At 59.4% G+C, this 13,667-nt stretch overlaps 9 protein-coding genes across 9 annotated transcripts, besides 14 other annotated features; all 9 read right to left on the bottom strand.

Annotated features, from left to right (window-relative positions):
- On the bottom strand, window positions 1-826 carry Tco025E_07061 (putative eukaryotic initiation factor 4a; the record flags this gene model as incomplete). Its single annotated transcript, XM_029373928.1, has 1 exon — window positions 1-826. A coding segment is annotated over one exon (826 nt), but the record flags the coding sequence as incomplete, so codon positions are not given.
- Window positions 827-1,029: 203 nt separating this feature from the next.
- Window positions 1,030-1,093: a sequence feature (A-rich).
- A 58-nt stretch (window positions 1,094-1,151) lies between these two features.
- Window positions 1,152-1,176: a microsatellite.
- Window positions 1,177-1,254: 78 nt separating this feature from the next.
- Window positions 1,255-1,275: a microsatellite.
- A 63-nt stretch (window positions 1,276-1,338) lies between these two features.
- Window positions 1,339-1,368: a microsatellite.
- Window positions 1,369-1,481: 113 nt separating this feature from the next.
- Window positions 1,482-2,753, bottom strand: Tco025E_07060 (putative actin-like protein; the record flags this gene model as incomplete). The annotated part of the gene is made up of 1 exon (XM_029373927.1): window positions 1,482-2,753. The coding sequence occupies one exon, from the start codon at window positions 2,751-2,753 to the stop codon at window positions 1,482-1,484; it is 1,272 nt and encodes a 423-aa protein (XP_029225953.1).
- Window positions 2,754-3,060: 307 nt separating this feature from the next.
- Window positions 3,061-3,086: a microsatellite.
- Window positions 3,087-3,304: 218 nt separating this feature from the next.
- On the bottom strand, window positions 3,305-4,207 carry Tco025E_07059 (uncharacterized protein; the record flags this gene model as incomplete). Its single annotated transcript, XM_029373926.1, has 1 exon — window positions 3,305-4,207. The coding sequence occupies one exon, from the start codon at window positions 4,205-4,207 to the stop codon at window positions 3,305-3,307; it is 903 nt and encodes a 300-aa protein (XP_029225952.1).
- A 416-nt stretch (window positions 4,208-4,623) lies between these two features.
- Window positions 4,624-4,655: a microsatellite.
- An 81-nt stretch (window positions 4,656-4,736) lies between these two features.
- On the bottom strand, window positions 4,737-5,558 carry Tco025E_07058 (uncharacterized protein; the record flags this gene model as incomplete). The annotated part of the gene is made up of 1 exon (XM_029373925.1): window positions 4,737-5,558. The coding sequence occupies one exon, from the start codon at window positions 5,556-5,558 to the stop codon at window positions 4,737-4,739; it is 822 nt and encodes a 273-aa protein (XP_029225951.1).
- Window positions 5,559-5,668: 110 nt separating this feature from the next.
- Window positions 5,669-5,686: a microsatellite.
- Window positions 5,687-5,735: 49 nt separating this feature from the next.
- Window positions 5,736-5,772: a sequence feature (G-rich).
- Window positions 5,773-5,870: 98 nt separating this feature from the next.
- Tco025E_07057 (uncharacterized protein) lies at window positions 5,871-6,551 on the bottom strand (the record flags this gene model as incomplete). Its single annotated transcript, XM_029373924.1, has 1 exon — window positions 5,871-6,551. One exon carries the CDS (start codon window positions 6,549-6,551, stop codon window positions 5,871-5,873), a length of 681 nt encoding a protein of 226 aa, XP_029225950.1.
- A 100-nt stretch (window positions 6,552-6,651) lies between these two features.
- Window positions 6,652-6,668: a microsatellite.
- Window positions 6,668-6,697: a microsatellite.
- A 73-nt stretch (window positions 6,698-6,770) lies between these two features.
- Window positions 6,771-6,797: a microsatellite.
- A 341-nt stretch (window positions 6,798-7,138) lies between these two features.
- Tco025E_07056 (TBC1 domain family, member 19) lies at window positions 7,139-9,259 on the bottom strand (the record flags this gene model as incomplete). Its single annotated transcript, XM_029373923.1, has 1 exon — window positions 7,139-9,259. The coding sequence occupies one exon, from the start codon at window positions 9,257-9,259 to the stop codon at window positions 7,139-7,141; it is 2,121 nt and encodes a 706-aa protein (XP_029225949.1).
- Window positions 9,260-9,607: 348 nt separating this feature from the next.
- Window positions 9,608-10,111, bottom strand: Tco025E_07055 (uncharacterized protein; the record flags this gene model as incomplete). The annotated part of the gene is made up of 1 exon (XM_029373922.1): window positions 9,608-10,111. One exon carries the CDS (start codon window positions 10,109-10,111, stop codon window positions 9,608-9,610), a length of 504 nt encoding a protein of 167 aa, XP_029225948.1.
- Window positions 10,112-10,517: 406 nt separating this feature from the next.
- Window positions 10,518-10,551: a microsatellite.
- A 313-nt stretch (window positions 10,552-10,864) lies between these two features.
- Window positions 10,865-12,115, bottom strand: Tco025E_07054 (putative actin-related protein 3; the record flags this gene model as incomplete). Its single annotated transcript, XM_029373921.1, has 1 exon — window positions 10,865-12,115. The coding sequence occupies one exon, from the start codon at window positions 12,113-12,115 to the stop codon at window positions 10,865-10,867; it is 1,251 nt and encodes a 416-aa protein (XP_029225947.1).
- Window positions 12,116-12,218: 103 nt separating this feature from the next.
- Window positions 12,219-12,279: a microsatellite.
- Window positions 12,280-12,329: 50 nt separating this feature from the next.
- Window positions 12,330-12,364: a microsatellite.
- A 25-nt stretch (window positions 12,365-12,389) lies between these two features.
- Window positions 12,390-13,556, bottom strand: Tco025E_07053 (uncharacterized protein; the record flags this gene model as incomplete). The annotated part of the gene is made up of 1 exon (XM_029373920.1): window positions 12,390-13,556. One exon carries the CDS (start codon window positions 13,554-13,556, stop codon window positions 12,390-12,392), a length of 1,167 nt encoding a protein of 388 aa, XP_029225946.1.
- Between the last annotated feature and the right edge of the window lie 111 nt (window positions 13,557-13,667).

Raw genomic sequence — 13,667 nt, 5'->3', positions numbered from 1 at the left:
CGCGGTACTTGCGTGTTTCGTTCGAAACGCGGTTCAGGACGGAAATGACATGTTGATGCAGCTGCTTGGGCTCCAGATCCCCAAAAAGGCCGCGCTTCCGCCCGATCGTGGTGGATACGGAGACAGGTGCTTCTCGCCGGTTGCCCCATAATTCCGACAACGCCTCGAGTTGGCGAGCCGTGAAATGTGCAGAGGAACCGCCTTTCCCTCTCGACGCCGTCGGAACAGGGGCCGCGGGAATGTCAGGCACCGTCGTCGCCACCACCTCGCGGAGGTGTTCAAGAAACACCGCGGTCTTCTCTGGGCAGTGTCCCACCACATGCTTCAGTCGCTGCATGGCCTCCCGCGTGACAGCGACACCGTACGGAATGCACGTCTCCGAGGCGGTGAGTCGGACCTTTGGGGCGGCGGCGGCGGCGGCGGCGGCGGCGGCGGTAGCGGTCCCCTGCCCCGCCTCTTCCCCTTCTGCTGGCTCCGTTGCAGCTGCGTGGATGTCTGCCACCGCCCCACTCGATGACGGCGTCGCTGCCGACACCTCCGGCACTGGGGGGGAGGACTCCAGCTGCGGCTGCCGGGCGTGCGCGCCCCTACCCTCCTCCTCTTCGGCCGCCTGCGTGGCCCCACGCGCCCCTGCATCGGGGGGCGGCGGTGCGGCGGCCTCCGCCGGCGGGCTCACGCCGAAGCGCCCAAAGCGCTCACGCGCCGCGCACAATGCATCTACGAGAGCCTGCGGAATACTACGTCTATGCGCGGGCCTCCTTAGGCTCCCTGGCACGGAGCTGGTGCGTTTCGGCTTATCCACTCTGACCGCCCTCAGTGGCTCCATGCGCCCAGAGCAAGTACGCGCGAGAGACGGCGGGCAAGGCACGCAAACGGCCAAGACGGAAAGTAAATATACACGCAAAAACAGACGGGGTATAAAGCTGCCTGCTGGCGGTGAGCCCAGCCCTTCCTCCTGTTTGCTCCCTCTCTATCTGCGTCTATTTTGCTTCCGTTTCCTGCTCCCTGGCGGGTGCTGAACTACTTCTATTTTGTTTTTTTTCGTTTGTTGTTGCTCTTTTTTTCCTGCTCTTTAGCTTTTGGGTGTTTTGCTGCTCACTGAAGGCCCCGTAGAAAATCAAGCGGAAGCACAGCGAAGAGGAGGCGTCAACCACACACACACACACACACACACACGCACGCAGAGAGAGGACGGGGAGTGAGGGTGGGAATGCAGATGTCTTTCGCCGCCGCCTCCACGGAGAGAACCGGCGAAACTACAACAACAACAACAACCGCGTGAGAAAGACATCCTCTTCTGTACATAAAACACACAACTTCGTAGCCACGCACGCGGCTCCAGCCAGCCAGCCAGCCAGTCAGCCAGCCGCCGCCGCTCCTTCTTCTTCTGCCTGTTCCCGCCCCCTCCACACGGCAAGGCAGAGGTGGCGCGTCCCCATTGCCTCCGCCGCGGCCCACAAGAGACAGTCCCATCCATGCCTTCAAAAGCAGCGGCGCAGCACCGCGGAGGAGCCAAACTCGTCGTGGTCCGCCTTAGTCACCCAGAAGCCTTGAAAGGTCGGAAGTGACGCCAAAATGGAGCCCCCCACGAAGGCGGCATGACGACGCTCGGTGCGGGCAACTACATTGCAGTTGTGGGAGAGAGCGGCGTCAATTTCACTGCGTAGCCGTTCAGGGAAGCCACGCAGCAGGGAACAGCCTCCAGAGAGGTGAATCGCGTTTTCCAACATGGGTGCAAGGTCCTGGTCGCACTTACTTACGGCGTCCAGAATGAGTCTGTGGAGACCTTCGGGCTGTGTCGAGGTGCGGAGCTGCTCCATGTTGTCAATGAGGGTCTGATCACCGCCGAGGAGGTCGCTTGTGAGGAGCGCAGGGTCAAGCAGCATCTCCGCTGGCACAAAACGGTTTGAGTCAAGACTGATGATGGTGCCATCCGGCAGCTGGTACTGTACTGCACGCAGACCTGCACCACCACTACTGTTGCTGCCTCGATAGCCATCCGCGTTGGGTGCTGCCTCCTCCTCCCGCGCCTTTCTAAACAGCGCGGCACTCGGGCTGCACTCACAGTACTTTTCCTTTACGTATGCCCAAACGTCCTTGCGGTGGCTTGGGTGCACCATCGACGGCAGCTCGGGCCCTGTAGACATCATGTAACGCGTGCAGAAGTCTCCAGCGAAGTTGAGCGCGTGCGTGGCATGAAACAAGGGGTAGCCCTGAAAGACAGGAACGACATGGCACGCGTTGTGGCCCATCTCTACGGACACGCCGGAGCAGACACCGGCAGCGTACAGCGCAAGCACAGGGCTCAAGGAGAAGTGAATAGAATTCACCCCGTGTTTTTCCATGAGAATTTCCGCCATCTTTTGCCTTTGCTGACGCGGGACCAGCATCTTCTCCGTCAGCAGTAGCGGGGTGTTCACCTCCTTGGAGCTCAGCTGCAGCAGGTCATCGAGGTAGCAAAGCAGCTGCTCCATGGCCTCCCAGTCCACCTCGCCACCATCTATGACGCGCGACACATCCGTCGTGGCGCGACGGTCGTAGGCCTTCTTCAGGCACAGTGCAGCGGTCCCTTTTTCGTCCCCCTTCACGACGCACGTGGGCGCGTCAATGCGGGGCGCATCATCCCCCGCGAAGCCGATCCGCGTGGTCCAGCTGCCGACGTCCACAATCGCCGCCTGGCGGTGCACGGCGGCCACCTCGTCGGGGAGGGGGATGCTGGCAAGTATCTTCGCCGTCCCCTCCGCAATCCGCATCTTTGCCGAAAACAGCAGCAAACGGGCTGGCGACGCAGACGCAGGCGTGCGTGTGTGTGTTCGAGTTCCAGCAACGTTCACCGCACGCCAGCGCGGGACACTCACAACAGCAGCAGCCCTGCGGGACGATTTCTACTCCTGTTACCCTGCAGAGAGCAGCAAGAAAAAAAAATAATAACAATAAATAAATGTGGCCGAGCCACAGAGGCAGAAGTAAATTCTAAAGGAGAAATCGACCACAACAAGAACGACACCAACGCAGACGCAGAAAAGCGAGAGACGGAGGAAATGTTTGTATTTACATCTACACGCACACACACACGCACGTACGCATTCATGTATCCAAGGCCATCGTCCTCTACTCCCCTTCCTCTTTCCTCCGCCCGCAGAACCCCACACACTTCCGCAGTGAAGTGCCGCACGATACATGTCGGCCCAGTTTCGCCTCGGTTTGCTGCCTCTTTCCTGCTGCGGCGCACCCGCCCTCCGGGTTTCATGTTGCGCCATGGCAAAACCGGCAAGAACGAGACAAACAAAACCCCCAACGCACATTATCGGTGGCGCAGCGTGTTGGCGGCAATCCGCTCGTCCCTTGAAAAGGGGCGGAAGTCTCTCTTTGTGACACTCAAGTAGTCCCGCTCTAGCGGCGGCAACGGCTCTACGTACGGGTGCACGCGCTGCATGTGCGAGAAGTTGTAACTCTTCGACGACACGCCCAACGCGGTGTTTAGTGCGTCCTGCACAAACAGTGGCTTCGTGATGGCGAGTGGGTCGACACCGTCCGGGCCCCAGTCGCGGCGCGTTTCATTCATCGTTGGCCGCGTCGCGACGTCGGCGTCCCACTCGCGCAGCATGTAGAGCTCAAACTGCTCATCCAGCGGGAACTCCACACTGACGGCGGCAAAAAAAGCAAGAAACTCCTCAAGGCTCACCGTGCCGGCATCGTACGGCTCGGCGGCGGCGGAATCGGCCGCGTCAGCGCCCTGCGCGTCCCTCGCGGCGCGGGGCGGGGAGGCAAACGTGACGCTGAGGTCCCCGCGGGTCCCACTGAGGGCGTAGCGCTCCTGTAGCTCACCGCGGGAGACTTCCCCCCGCTCATTCTTTGGCAGCACCTCCCAGGCGCGCAGGACGGCCTTGTGGCGTCGGAGGTTCAACCCGGTGAAGTGGCGCACGAAGCGGCTGGAGGTGATGTAGCCGTCCCCGTCGTCGTCGAAGGCGGTGCACAAGTAGTCCGCCTCCCCGTCGCGAAACCGCATGCCAAAATCCCGCAGGAGGTCAATGAAGAGCTTATGCGTGACGCCCTTCTCCCCGTGCAGCTTCTGCTCGTCCTCCAGCTCGCGAAACTGGCGAAGGGCCTCGACGACGGCCTTTGGGCCGCCGCCGCCACGCACTGCGGCCTTCACGCGCGCAAACACGCTGTCCTCGCGGGGGTTGTTCGTGTCGCTCCACTGCATCGCCGCCACCGCGCCACAACAGGAGCAACTAGCAGACCGTGAGGGGGCGGCGTCTCCACGCGAAGGCGGTCGCAGCAAAAGAAGCAGGCAACCAAGCAAGTAAAAGCAAAAAAAAAACGAAATGGCCTTCTAAAGAGTTCCACCGCGGAACTACAAAACAAAAAAAAAGAGAGAGACAATAACGGCAAAAGCAGGCGGAGTGAGGCACGCAAGAGAGGCATGGACCGCAGCACCGCGAACACGCGTCGTTGCCCGCAGTCATATAACTAAATAATATATATATATAAAAACAAATACAATGCGTATCTTCCGAACACCGACGGTCGCCCTCTGACGGGGGCGTTTCTCTCCGCCGCCGCAGCTGCGCGAATACTTCAGTGCCGTAAAAACCCGAAAAACCGCGCGAGACACACCGCAAAAAAGAAAAGAATACTTAAAAAAAAAAAAACGAGCATCTTGATGCTCGAGCCAGCAAGGCCAAATGTGAAGAAGAAACGACTGCTTGATCAGCAAAAAAAAAAAAGACGTCTTAAAAGATGCTCTCCAACTTTTTGCCAAAGGGGGCGTGGTAGTCGCACCACCGCCTCTGGTACCGCGCCGCGCGTGGGTCCGTCAGAAGGTTTATTGACGCACCGGTGGCAGCCGCGCTGTTGTTGTGCCAAAAGGCGACAAACTCCGCGATGAGGGCGCAGAGCGAGGCGGCAGTCTCCGCTTCGCCGTCGCCCAGAAATGCGGCGTACTCGTCCTGCTCATGCAAGGCAGGGTCATGGGCGGCGCAGCGTTCCCCGCACGCGAGCACGTCGTCCAACTCCTCCTCCGCCCCCCAGGGCCGCACACCGGGGAAAAACGGCAACACCAGCGCCCCGCGGCCGCTGAAAAACTCCTCCGCGAGGAACGAGGCACAGCTGTCGTCCACCAGCAGCGAGGTGGCGGGGAAGGCGGTCACCGCCAACGGCTTCTTCCGACCCTCCGGGCCGCAGCAGTGTGTGCTGCCAAACGCAAATGCCAAAGGCACAGGCATCAACGGCCCCAGCACTTGAGTCGCAATGGCTTTTGCGTAGGAGGGTGTATTGCGCGTAAACACGCCCACCTGAACTGCCACGCGTGTGGTGCTGAGCTCCCTGCCCACGCAACGCAGGAATTCGCCCAAGTGAGGGCGAACTGTAAGGATGCAGTCCCGCACGTGACGCCCCCGCTCCGCGTCGTAGTAAGCCAAGCTGTGCTGCGAGGCAAGAACACCGCCAACGGCTGTAAAGGGGTAGCTGGCGGAAAAGCGGCGACAGCCGGAGAGCAAAGTGTTGTCAATGTCAAGTATGACACACACAGGGACTTTGCGGCCGAGGTGGCTCATTCCGCCTCGCGTCTCCGCAGCAGTCCCAGCCGCCTTTCCTGGAAGGAAGCATGTCGAGTGTTGCAAGGGAGGGAGTGAGGGGGAGGGGGCAAAACAAAAGCAGCAGAGACTATATATATATATATATAGGTGGGGGGCACAGTGCGGCGGCAACGCACCCGTGGCAGCAAGGAGAGGCCCCCACCCACCTCCACCCCCCACACGCACACACACAACAGTAACAAGAACAATATCAAAGAAGACATGTGGAAGAGGGCATCGTCGTGCAGCATTCAGAAGCTCGTCTTCGTGACATTCCACCTCAGCGTGCATTCACCGTTCCACATCGGTCAGTTCCTCAAAGTCGTCTGAGTAGTACGCCTCCACGACTTCTTCCTCGCCCTTATCCGTGCTATTTTGCGGGTGTTGCGTCTCCGCCTCCGACAACCATGGCGGCACGCCCCGCCCTCTTGTTGAGGACCCACAAGGCTCCAGCTGCAGAGAGTCTAGGGCAGCCATGAGCGCTTCCCTTGCGCTAATCTCCGCTTCATTTAAAGTCAACGGGCATGGTTCCATGTGCCGCGCCGCCGCGTGCCTCTCTTTCCCCGCCCTATTACTTTTTTCGCCTCTGCCTCCCTCCCCATTCCTTCGGCGTCGTGACCGCCGCCCTTTGTGTGGCACCTGCTTCTGTAGCGGCGGCTCCTCCGCCTGCATGATGCGCTCCTCCATCTCGCTGCTGAATAGGGGGACGCCGCCGGGATCCACGTCGCGCGGGCTGGAGCCTGCGGGGGCCGTCGTCGTCGTCGACGACTCTGCCACCGGCGGGCCATGCTTGAGCGTGCGGAAGAGCTCCTGCACGTCGCAGCTGAGCTCGTCGAACACGGGCGGCATGACGCCGCCAATCAGCGCACGAACCTCGCCAAGCAGGGCGTCCCGGCGCTGCTTCTCCTGTCGGAGCGCCGCCACACGCCGCTCCTGCTCTTCAATCCCGCGCCGCAGTTGTTCCAACTCCATGCCGCAGGCTAGCAGAAAATAAAAAAAAAGAAAAGGTTGGCAGATCCTTTGCACGGGGCAATGAGCAAAAATACATGTGGACTTATTGCAAGGGAGCAGCCTCTCTCTCTCTCTCTCACACACACACACGCACACGCACACGCACATGGCGGCATCGCGGAAAGAGACATATGTGTCCACGTGTGCGTCAAGGAGAAGGAAACACTCCCCCCCGACGATTAAAAAATAAATAAACAAGTAAAAAAACACACACACGCACGTAAAAGCCAACATAATAGGTGATATTGCGTGGAATAATAAATGTGGGACCAACACGGCCTTCAAGAGTCGCCTCCACACACACCTATACACACACCCTAGCCCCTCCGCTGCCACTCTATGTGGCCCTCACCCCTTCTTTGCGTGGGTGTGCGTCTTAACACGATGTCTTTTTGACACAACTACCTCCCTTTTCCATCCGCACCCAACGGTGCCTCCTCTCGTCTCCACGTGTATCCGCCATGCCCCCCACCCACCCGCCCCAACAATAACCACAAGAGCACAGAAAAGAGCGAACAAAAGCAAAACAAACAACAAAAAATTTCGTGTCATTTCGCCATGAATAGCAGATATTGTAGAAGCGGCCGGCACCGCACGTGGTGACCCTCTCTAAAAACCAACAGCATCTCCTCCGCCGTCGCGCAACGCTCAACCAATGGGGCACGGTACACAAAAAGGCTTGCCGCCAGCAACGGCAACAGCCACAGGGCACAAGGGGCAGAGGAGGAGGCTTCCTCCTTTTCCTCTTCTCCGTCCTCTGCCGCCGCCTCCTCCTCCTTCGTCTCATCCTCCATCCCATGCTCCTCACTCGCGTGAATAGACACAGACAGGGGCGTACGCTCAGCAAACATTTCTTCGACGTGGTACGAGAGAATAAGGTCCCAGAAACTCAAGAGCTCCGCCGGCTCAAGCACCTCCACAAAAGCCGTGAGCATCCACTGCAGAGCCAAACGCAACGGTGGGAGGCCAAGCGCACGGGTGGCGTGGAGGCAGGCTGGGGCGGCAAAGCGTGCCACCAGCGCCTCGAAAATCCAACAGCACTGCGCCAGCTCAGGTGTGGGGCCTTGGAGCCGAAACCACAGTTGCCCAAATAGCGAGGAGAGGAGGTCGTACTGCTCTACGGTGTCGCCGGTAATGTAACACACAGGTGCGACGAGAAGTGAGCAGGAGCGCAGAGGAAAGAATCCAGAGGGCGGTGCCTTGCGCTGCCGCGGCTCAGGCCCTCCCCCGGCATTCTCCAAAAAGACTAAATAAGAGTCCAACTGTGCGGACGGGCGGCCCAACTGTCGCACGGTGTGTTTCATGTGCATTTCTGGTAGGCCCCTGTCCATGAGGAGGGAAAAGACCAACATCTCTGTCTCTTCCGCGAAAATGAAATATTTATCGCTATTACCCACAAATTGGGCATTATCCACTTTTATGATAGCCTGAATCACCTTAGCCGTCTCCTCCTGCTCCCGTGTGGCGTAACTATGACACATGCGCCGTCGAATCTTGTCACGACTGTGTTTGGTGGCAAAGGTCAGGCATCTTTCCACGCCATCGCAATGACGATTCGCTTGCAGTTCCCCACGACCTCCAAAAAGTGAATTCCCATCCGTAACTACAATAGGAAGCTGCAACGCACGCGCGTACAACAAACGGCGCAAGGAGTGACTTACTCTACCACGCAGGGCTTTGGCCACCGCTTCTGGAGTATTACCATGCTGCAAAAAAATATCAAGTTTCTCTAGAGCATCAGACGCTGATGATTCGGTGTGAGTGAAGAACTTTGGACAGCCGTTTGAGGGATGAAGCGCGGCAAAGTACCGGCGAAGCACCGTCAGACTTGGGGCAAGCTGCTCATGCTGGGCCAGTATTTCCTGTACGGGCGCGCGAAACACCGTCAACAACCCAAAGGAGTCAATGCTATCGTAGCAGAGCGAGGGATCACCGCCAAAGACGCGGGCGGTCAGGAACTCCTCCGTGGCCGCGCTGTTGAGCCCGGTTACTAAAACGTTGTAAAGCTGAGCCACCGACCACTCCACCTCCTCGTTCTCATCACCGGCGTTCCTGTCTGGCAGTGCCCCGCTGACTGAGCGTCGCACCTCTCGTTTTAGTGCATTTACGCGCGTGGATAACACCGCTCGCCACTGTTTCCGCGACTCGGCAAGGAGAGTGTGCAGCAGCATACACAGCGGCCGCGAGAGCTCGCTCGCTTGCCGCGCAGGACCGTCACCGCCATTCGGACTCTGATGGGACAACTCCCGCTCCCGACGCTCCAAGAGACCGTGGCGCCTGGAGTCCCAGTCCGAGTTTTGCTTGCTAACCACCACCGAAAGAGAATCTTGCATTGGCTCAGGACAGCAAGGTGGCATTTGCTCCTCCCCCCAGGCGTTGCCCTTGCTCACGGAGGTGCTGGTTCCGTTCGCGATGAGCACACCGTCCAACTTTAGGCTCGTCACCGTTGCATTCACCTCCTGCTGTGGGAAATGCGAGTTGGAGTTGGTTTCCGGCGCAGGCCTCTGCGTGGGAGTTCCCCCTTGCTTCTCTGCACCCGCCGAGTCCAACCAGCGGGGCAGCGTAGCTCTCAGCGTGGCTGAGGGCACCTCTCGCGGCTTCCCTCGCTGCGGCAGGCGAACCTCCGGCACGGGCGTCGCCCTCCCTCCGTAGGGCCTCGCCCACGACATGCTAGTAACGCAACCCAGAGATAGGTCCCACGGATGCAAAGAAGAAAAATTAAGAAAAAAAAGCATAAGTAAAGGGAGCAGGAGATGTCAGGTGTTGGCTGTGTAAATAGCGAGCATTGGAAAGGGAGGGGAAAATGGAGCGCGGCGGACAGACAAAGAAACCTACAGAAACAACAATAACAGCCCAAAGAGACAACCAAATAAACGCCGCGCGAGGCCCCACAGAGGTTTCGGCTGCTGTGGCTGTGCCCCTCCCACCCTCCGCTGTCCATCCATCGACGGCGGTGCACGCTTCTCGCTTTCGTGTGCGACGATTTTCTTGTGCCGCCCATCCGCACCTCAGTCCCTTCATTCAACCCCTTGATTCATACTGTACCAGCGACGGGGCTGACTCGGCCTCAGCTCCACCACAAGACTGTACCGCACCTTCTCACCCCCTTGAGCCCAATCCGACCGCACACGGTGCAGCACAGGCGAAAGGGCGCCGTTTGACAGGACGCCGGCCATATTGCTGCAGAGGACAAGCGTGTCGTCTCCGGCGGCAAGGGGAGTTGGGGCCTGCCATCCGGGAAGCGCATCAATCAGGCTTTCTACACCCATCTCATCGTATCGGTAATCGCCCGGACGCCCCGGTCGCGATGGCAACTTTCCCTGCAGATTCACCTCCAGCCCTGGCGCAGACGCCCGAAGGAGGGCTGTGCAGAGGCCGGGGTCGTAGTGCGGGCGGCAGCCGGCGCCAGGGCTGTAGCGCCAGATGCGGAAGACGGAACGCCGTCCAACGTCGCTCAAGAACTCCCTGCGAACCACTTCCGGGATGGAGGCGTGCAGCAACGTACGATGCGCAAACTCCATTGCGGCTGCCTCGAGACCGCGACAGACGTGCAGCAGCGGCGGCGGAACGCCTCGCCGTGCCTCTTCCGCGCTCCACAGGCGGTGAAGCGTCGCGGACAACTCCACCTTGGGCGGCGACGAAGTCAGCGCCTGCCCTCGGTGGCTCACGTGAAAGAGGGGGGCCACGCGCTCAAAGAGCCTAGACTCCTCCAGTGCGGCATAGGCGGCTGACGCCTCCTGGCGCGAAAAGAGCGCACAGAAAGCCGTTGACGGGGCCGTGCCTCCTCCGGTGTGTGGAAGATTGTAAGTAAGTGAAACAAAAAAAAAAAACGTGCAAATGCGGCGGCTGCTCGCTCCTTCTGTTTACCTCCGCCACATCCCAACCTCGCAGCTCAGGCGCCAGAGGTCCCAGCACAGGCAGCCACGCAAAGAAAAAAAAAAAAGGCAGATTAAAAAAAAAAGTGTAAGCGGGCCCAACAAGATGGCGCAATAATTCATAGAAAGACACGCGCAGAGACGAGGTGCACCGGAAATGCCTCAGACAATGATGGGGCAAAGCGGAGTGAGTGAGTCCGTGGGAAAGGCAACGTTGTTGTTGTCGTTTTTTTTTAATTGCTGCTTCTTTTTTCGCCAAGCTCCTGCCACATGCACACACACACACAAAGCGTTTCGCTGCGCCACCGCGCAAAACAACAACGACAATAAAAAAAACAGAACGGGATTGGTGGAAAGGGTTGATCCAGAGACAACACGCACACGTCGTAAAGAGCAAGTTTAGTCAAAAACGGAGTGAAACATGTTGTTCTGCCGGCAAATATACGGCCCATACTCCTCGTACTGCGCCTTCGTCTTGGCCAGGGCGGCGAACTCCGGACTCGAGCCCAGCATGCTCCCGCCGTACCACACCGCGTACCGCTGCCGCTCGTGTGACACAACGTTCACATCGTACGTGATGTGGCAATTCGGGTCTCTGGACGCCGCCATGTTCTTCCTCGCTCGTCGGTCAACAATGACGCGCAGGTCCTTCTGCAGCCGTTTGTCGAACTTTGGAAACATGGTGTTGCCGCCCGACAGCACAATGTTGCGGTAGAGCGGGCGGCGGCAGTCAATGGGGCACGACCACACCGCCTTGTCGACAACCTCCGGCAGCGGCGTTGTCCACTCGCTGCTAAAGATCTCGGGGTGGAAAAACAACTCGGGGCCCAAGAACTTTTCGTAGCCGACATCTACTGTGTACGGCTGCCCTGTCTTGCTGTTCACGTCGCGGTGCGTCGTGATGTACTTGGGGAGATCCCTGTCGTATGTGTCGAACTCCCTTGCGATGTCGCGGGCGATGTAGCAGTGCGCCTCCTTGATGCGCTGGGCCAGCAGCAACGCGTCGTCGGGTGGCACGGGCTCGCCGCGCTCACGCAGTCGCTCGAGGACAAAGTTTGTGATGTCACGCCCCGCCAGCGGGATGTGATGAATCGCTTGGTTCAGCACAAAGCCATCCACGATAGGTATGACGTGTGTGACGCCGGCGCCGGAGTCAATCACAAGGCCGGTGTCTTTGCCGGCAACGCCAAGCTCCTGCGCCTTCCCAGAGGTCCACGAGGCCCGTAGCGCGAGGGTGCCCTGCACGGCGATGTGCAGCTGCTTCACACCGAAGGTTTCAAACATCACCTCTGCCGTGTACTCACGGTTCTCGGGAGGGTTTGCCGGTGGCTCGGTGAGGATGAAGCCGTGCTCCTCCGGCTCCACGCGGAGGTACTTGTAGATGCAGTGCTGCCAGATACGCTCCATCTTATCCCAGTCCTCCACAATGCCGTGTTTGATGGGGTACGATAAGTTGCAGGAGCCCGCACACGCGGCGGCCTCGTCGCCGATGCAAAAGTCAAGATCCTCAAAGACGTCGCTCGAGCGACGCCGCCCCGCGGCACCGTCGGCGTAGAGGGAGGGGAAGATGTACGTCGGCTCCTCGTTGCCGGCGTAGCCCATCTTGGTGTAGCCGGTCCCGTTGTCGATGACCACCACGGGGTACGACATCGGCCCGGTGCGTCGTCTCCGTCGGGGGGTCTGCGCGCGCGCGTGCGCGTGGGCGGTGCTGCGACAGACAACTCGCTCCCACTCGCGCACACAACAACACCGAAAGAATAATAATAAAATAAATACAAAAAAGAAAATGAAAAAAAAAACACAACAAAAAAATACGTCCAGGCAAAGAAGCGCAAGACGCTCACGACGTAAAAGTGGGGGGCGCAGGAAGGAAGGAAGGAAGGACGCAAGAGGAAGGAATCACACACGCACGACGTCCCGTGCCTCAGCCAGACGGTTCTGCCCCCTCGTGTTCCCAGGCGTAGTCCATGATCTTCACACTGGAATTGGTGAGGTGCCGAATGCGGCAGATGACCTCAAAGGCGCCACGCTTCATCTGGTGCGCAAGGTCCTCGACCGCCTCAATTTTATCGCCACCGGTGAGTATGCGATACAGGTGAACTAATATCAGCTCGTCCTCCTCCGCGGTGAAGGGTCGATCTGTGCGAAAGGGACGACCGGCCTTGTGGTAGTCTGCGTTGCCGCAAAAGGCACAACGACCGTCAACGCACCGTGTGCTGCCTATCCCCACGCAGGTGCCTCCCACGCTCGCCACACCCTCAATCAGGGCAATGTTGTCGTGGCTGCGCCACGGAAATGCATCTGCCCGGAGAGAATCAAAAGAAACACCGCCACCACCATCGGCTCGGTGCAGGACGCGGCGTTCGTAGTCAGCCTCTGTGTCTCGCAGACCCACCGGCAGTGGCGCCCGCGCCGGGTCGAGTGGCCAGTTTTCCTCCTGCAGACTGTGCAAAACGATGTCGGCGTAGGCCTGCTGCGAGCGGTCAAACAATGAAAAACTGGCGTCGCGGGTGTATGTCAGTGCCCAGAGAGACACACGCGGCGAAAGTGGGGTGAGTTCGACACTGCGAGTCACAAGCCCCTGATCGTGGGCGACCAGTACAATACGAAAATCAAGCGCCGGATTACGTGCCGCCAGGGCCGCCTCCACGTCCCGGACAAGTCGTATTTCCTCCATGGGGTCGCGTGCGGAGATGCTGCGAAAGAAGGTCACCGGCGTCGCGGGTGTGTCGATTAACGCGTCCCAGCGTTGCATCTTGCGGGTGAACTGCGCCTGAATCGTCGGGTCGTTGAGGTCAAAGTGGGCAAAGGCGGTGTGCTGGCCGCGGTAGAGCACCCAGATGCCGACGCACTCCGGGCGGTAGGGCGGCGGGCCTGGCGGGTAGAAGCCGTGGGCGAAGCCGTCGCGGATGAAGTGCAGGACGCCATCCAGCGTGCAGCGACTGAAGTCAAACGGGTACGCCTCGGTGCGCAGACCCAACTTGCCCAAAATAAGCGCGGGACCGCACCACCCGCCCATGGAGACGTACTTCCGCGGCATCCGCACCCCGGCGAAGCTGACATCCCGCAAGAGGGCGGAGGAACGCAGCATCGCACTATGCGGCGCGCTGTCTCTCGCTCGCCCTCCCCCTCCTTTTTTTTTCTTTTTGTTTCCCCAGCGTCTACTCCGCCCCACCTCCCTCTGCGCGCCCCCAATAAAGGA

The sequence above is a fragment of the Trypanosoma conorhini genome (genome assembly GCF_003719485.1).
Source record: "Trypanosoma conorhini strain 025E chromosome Unknown Tco_14.4_contig_00517, whole genome shotgun sequence".
Lineage (NCBI taxonomy): Eukaryota > Euglenozoa > Kinetoplastea > Trypanosomatida > Trypanosomatidae > Trypanosoma > Trypanosoma conorhini.
This window is presented reverse-complemented; position numbering and strand designations above follow the sequence as displayed.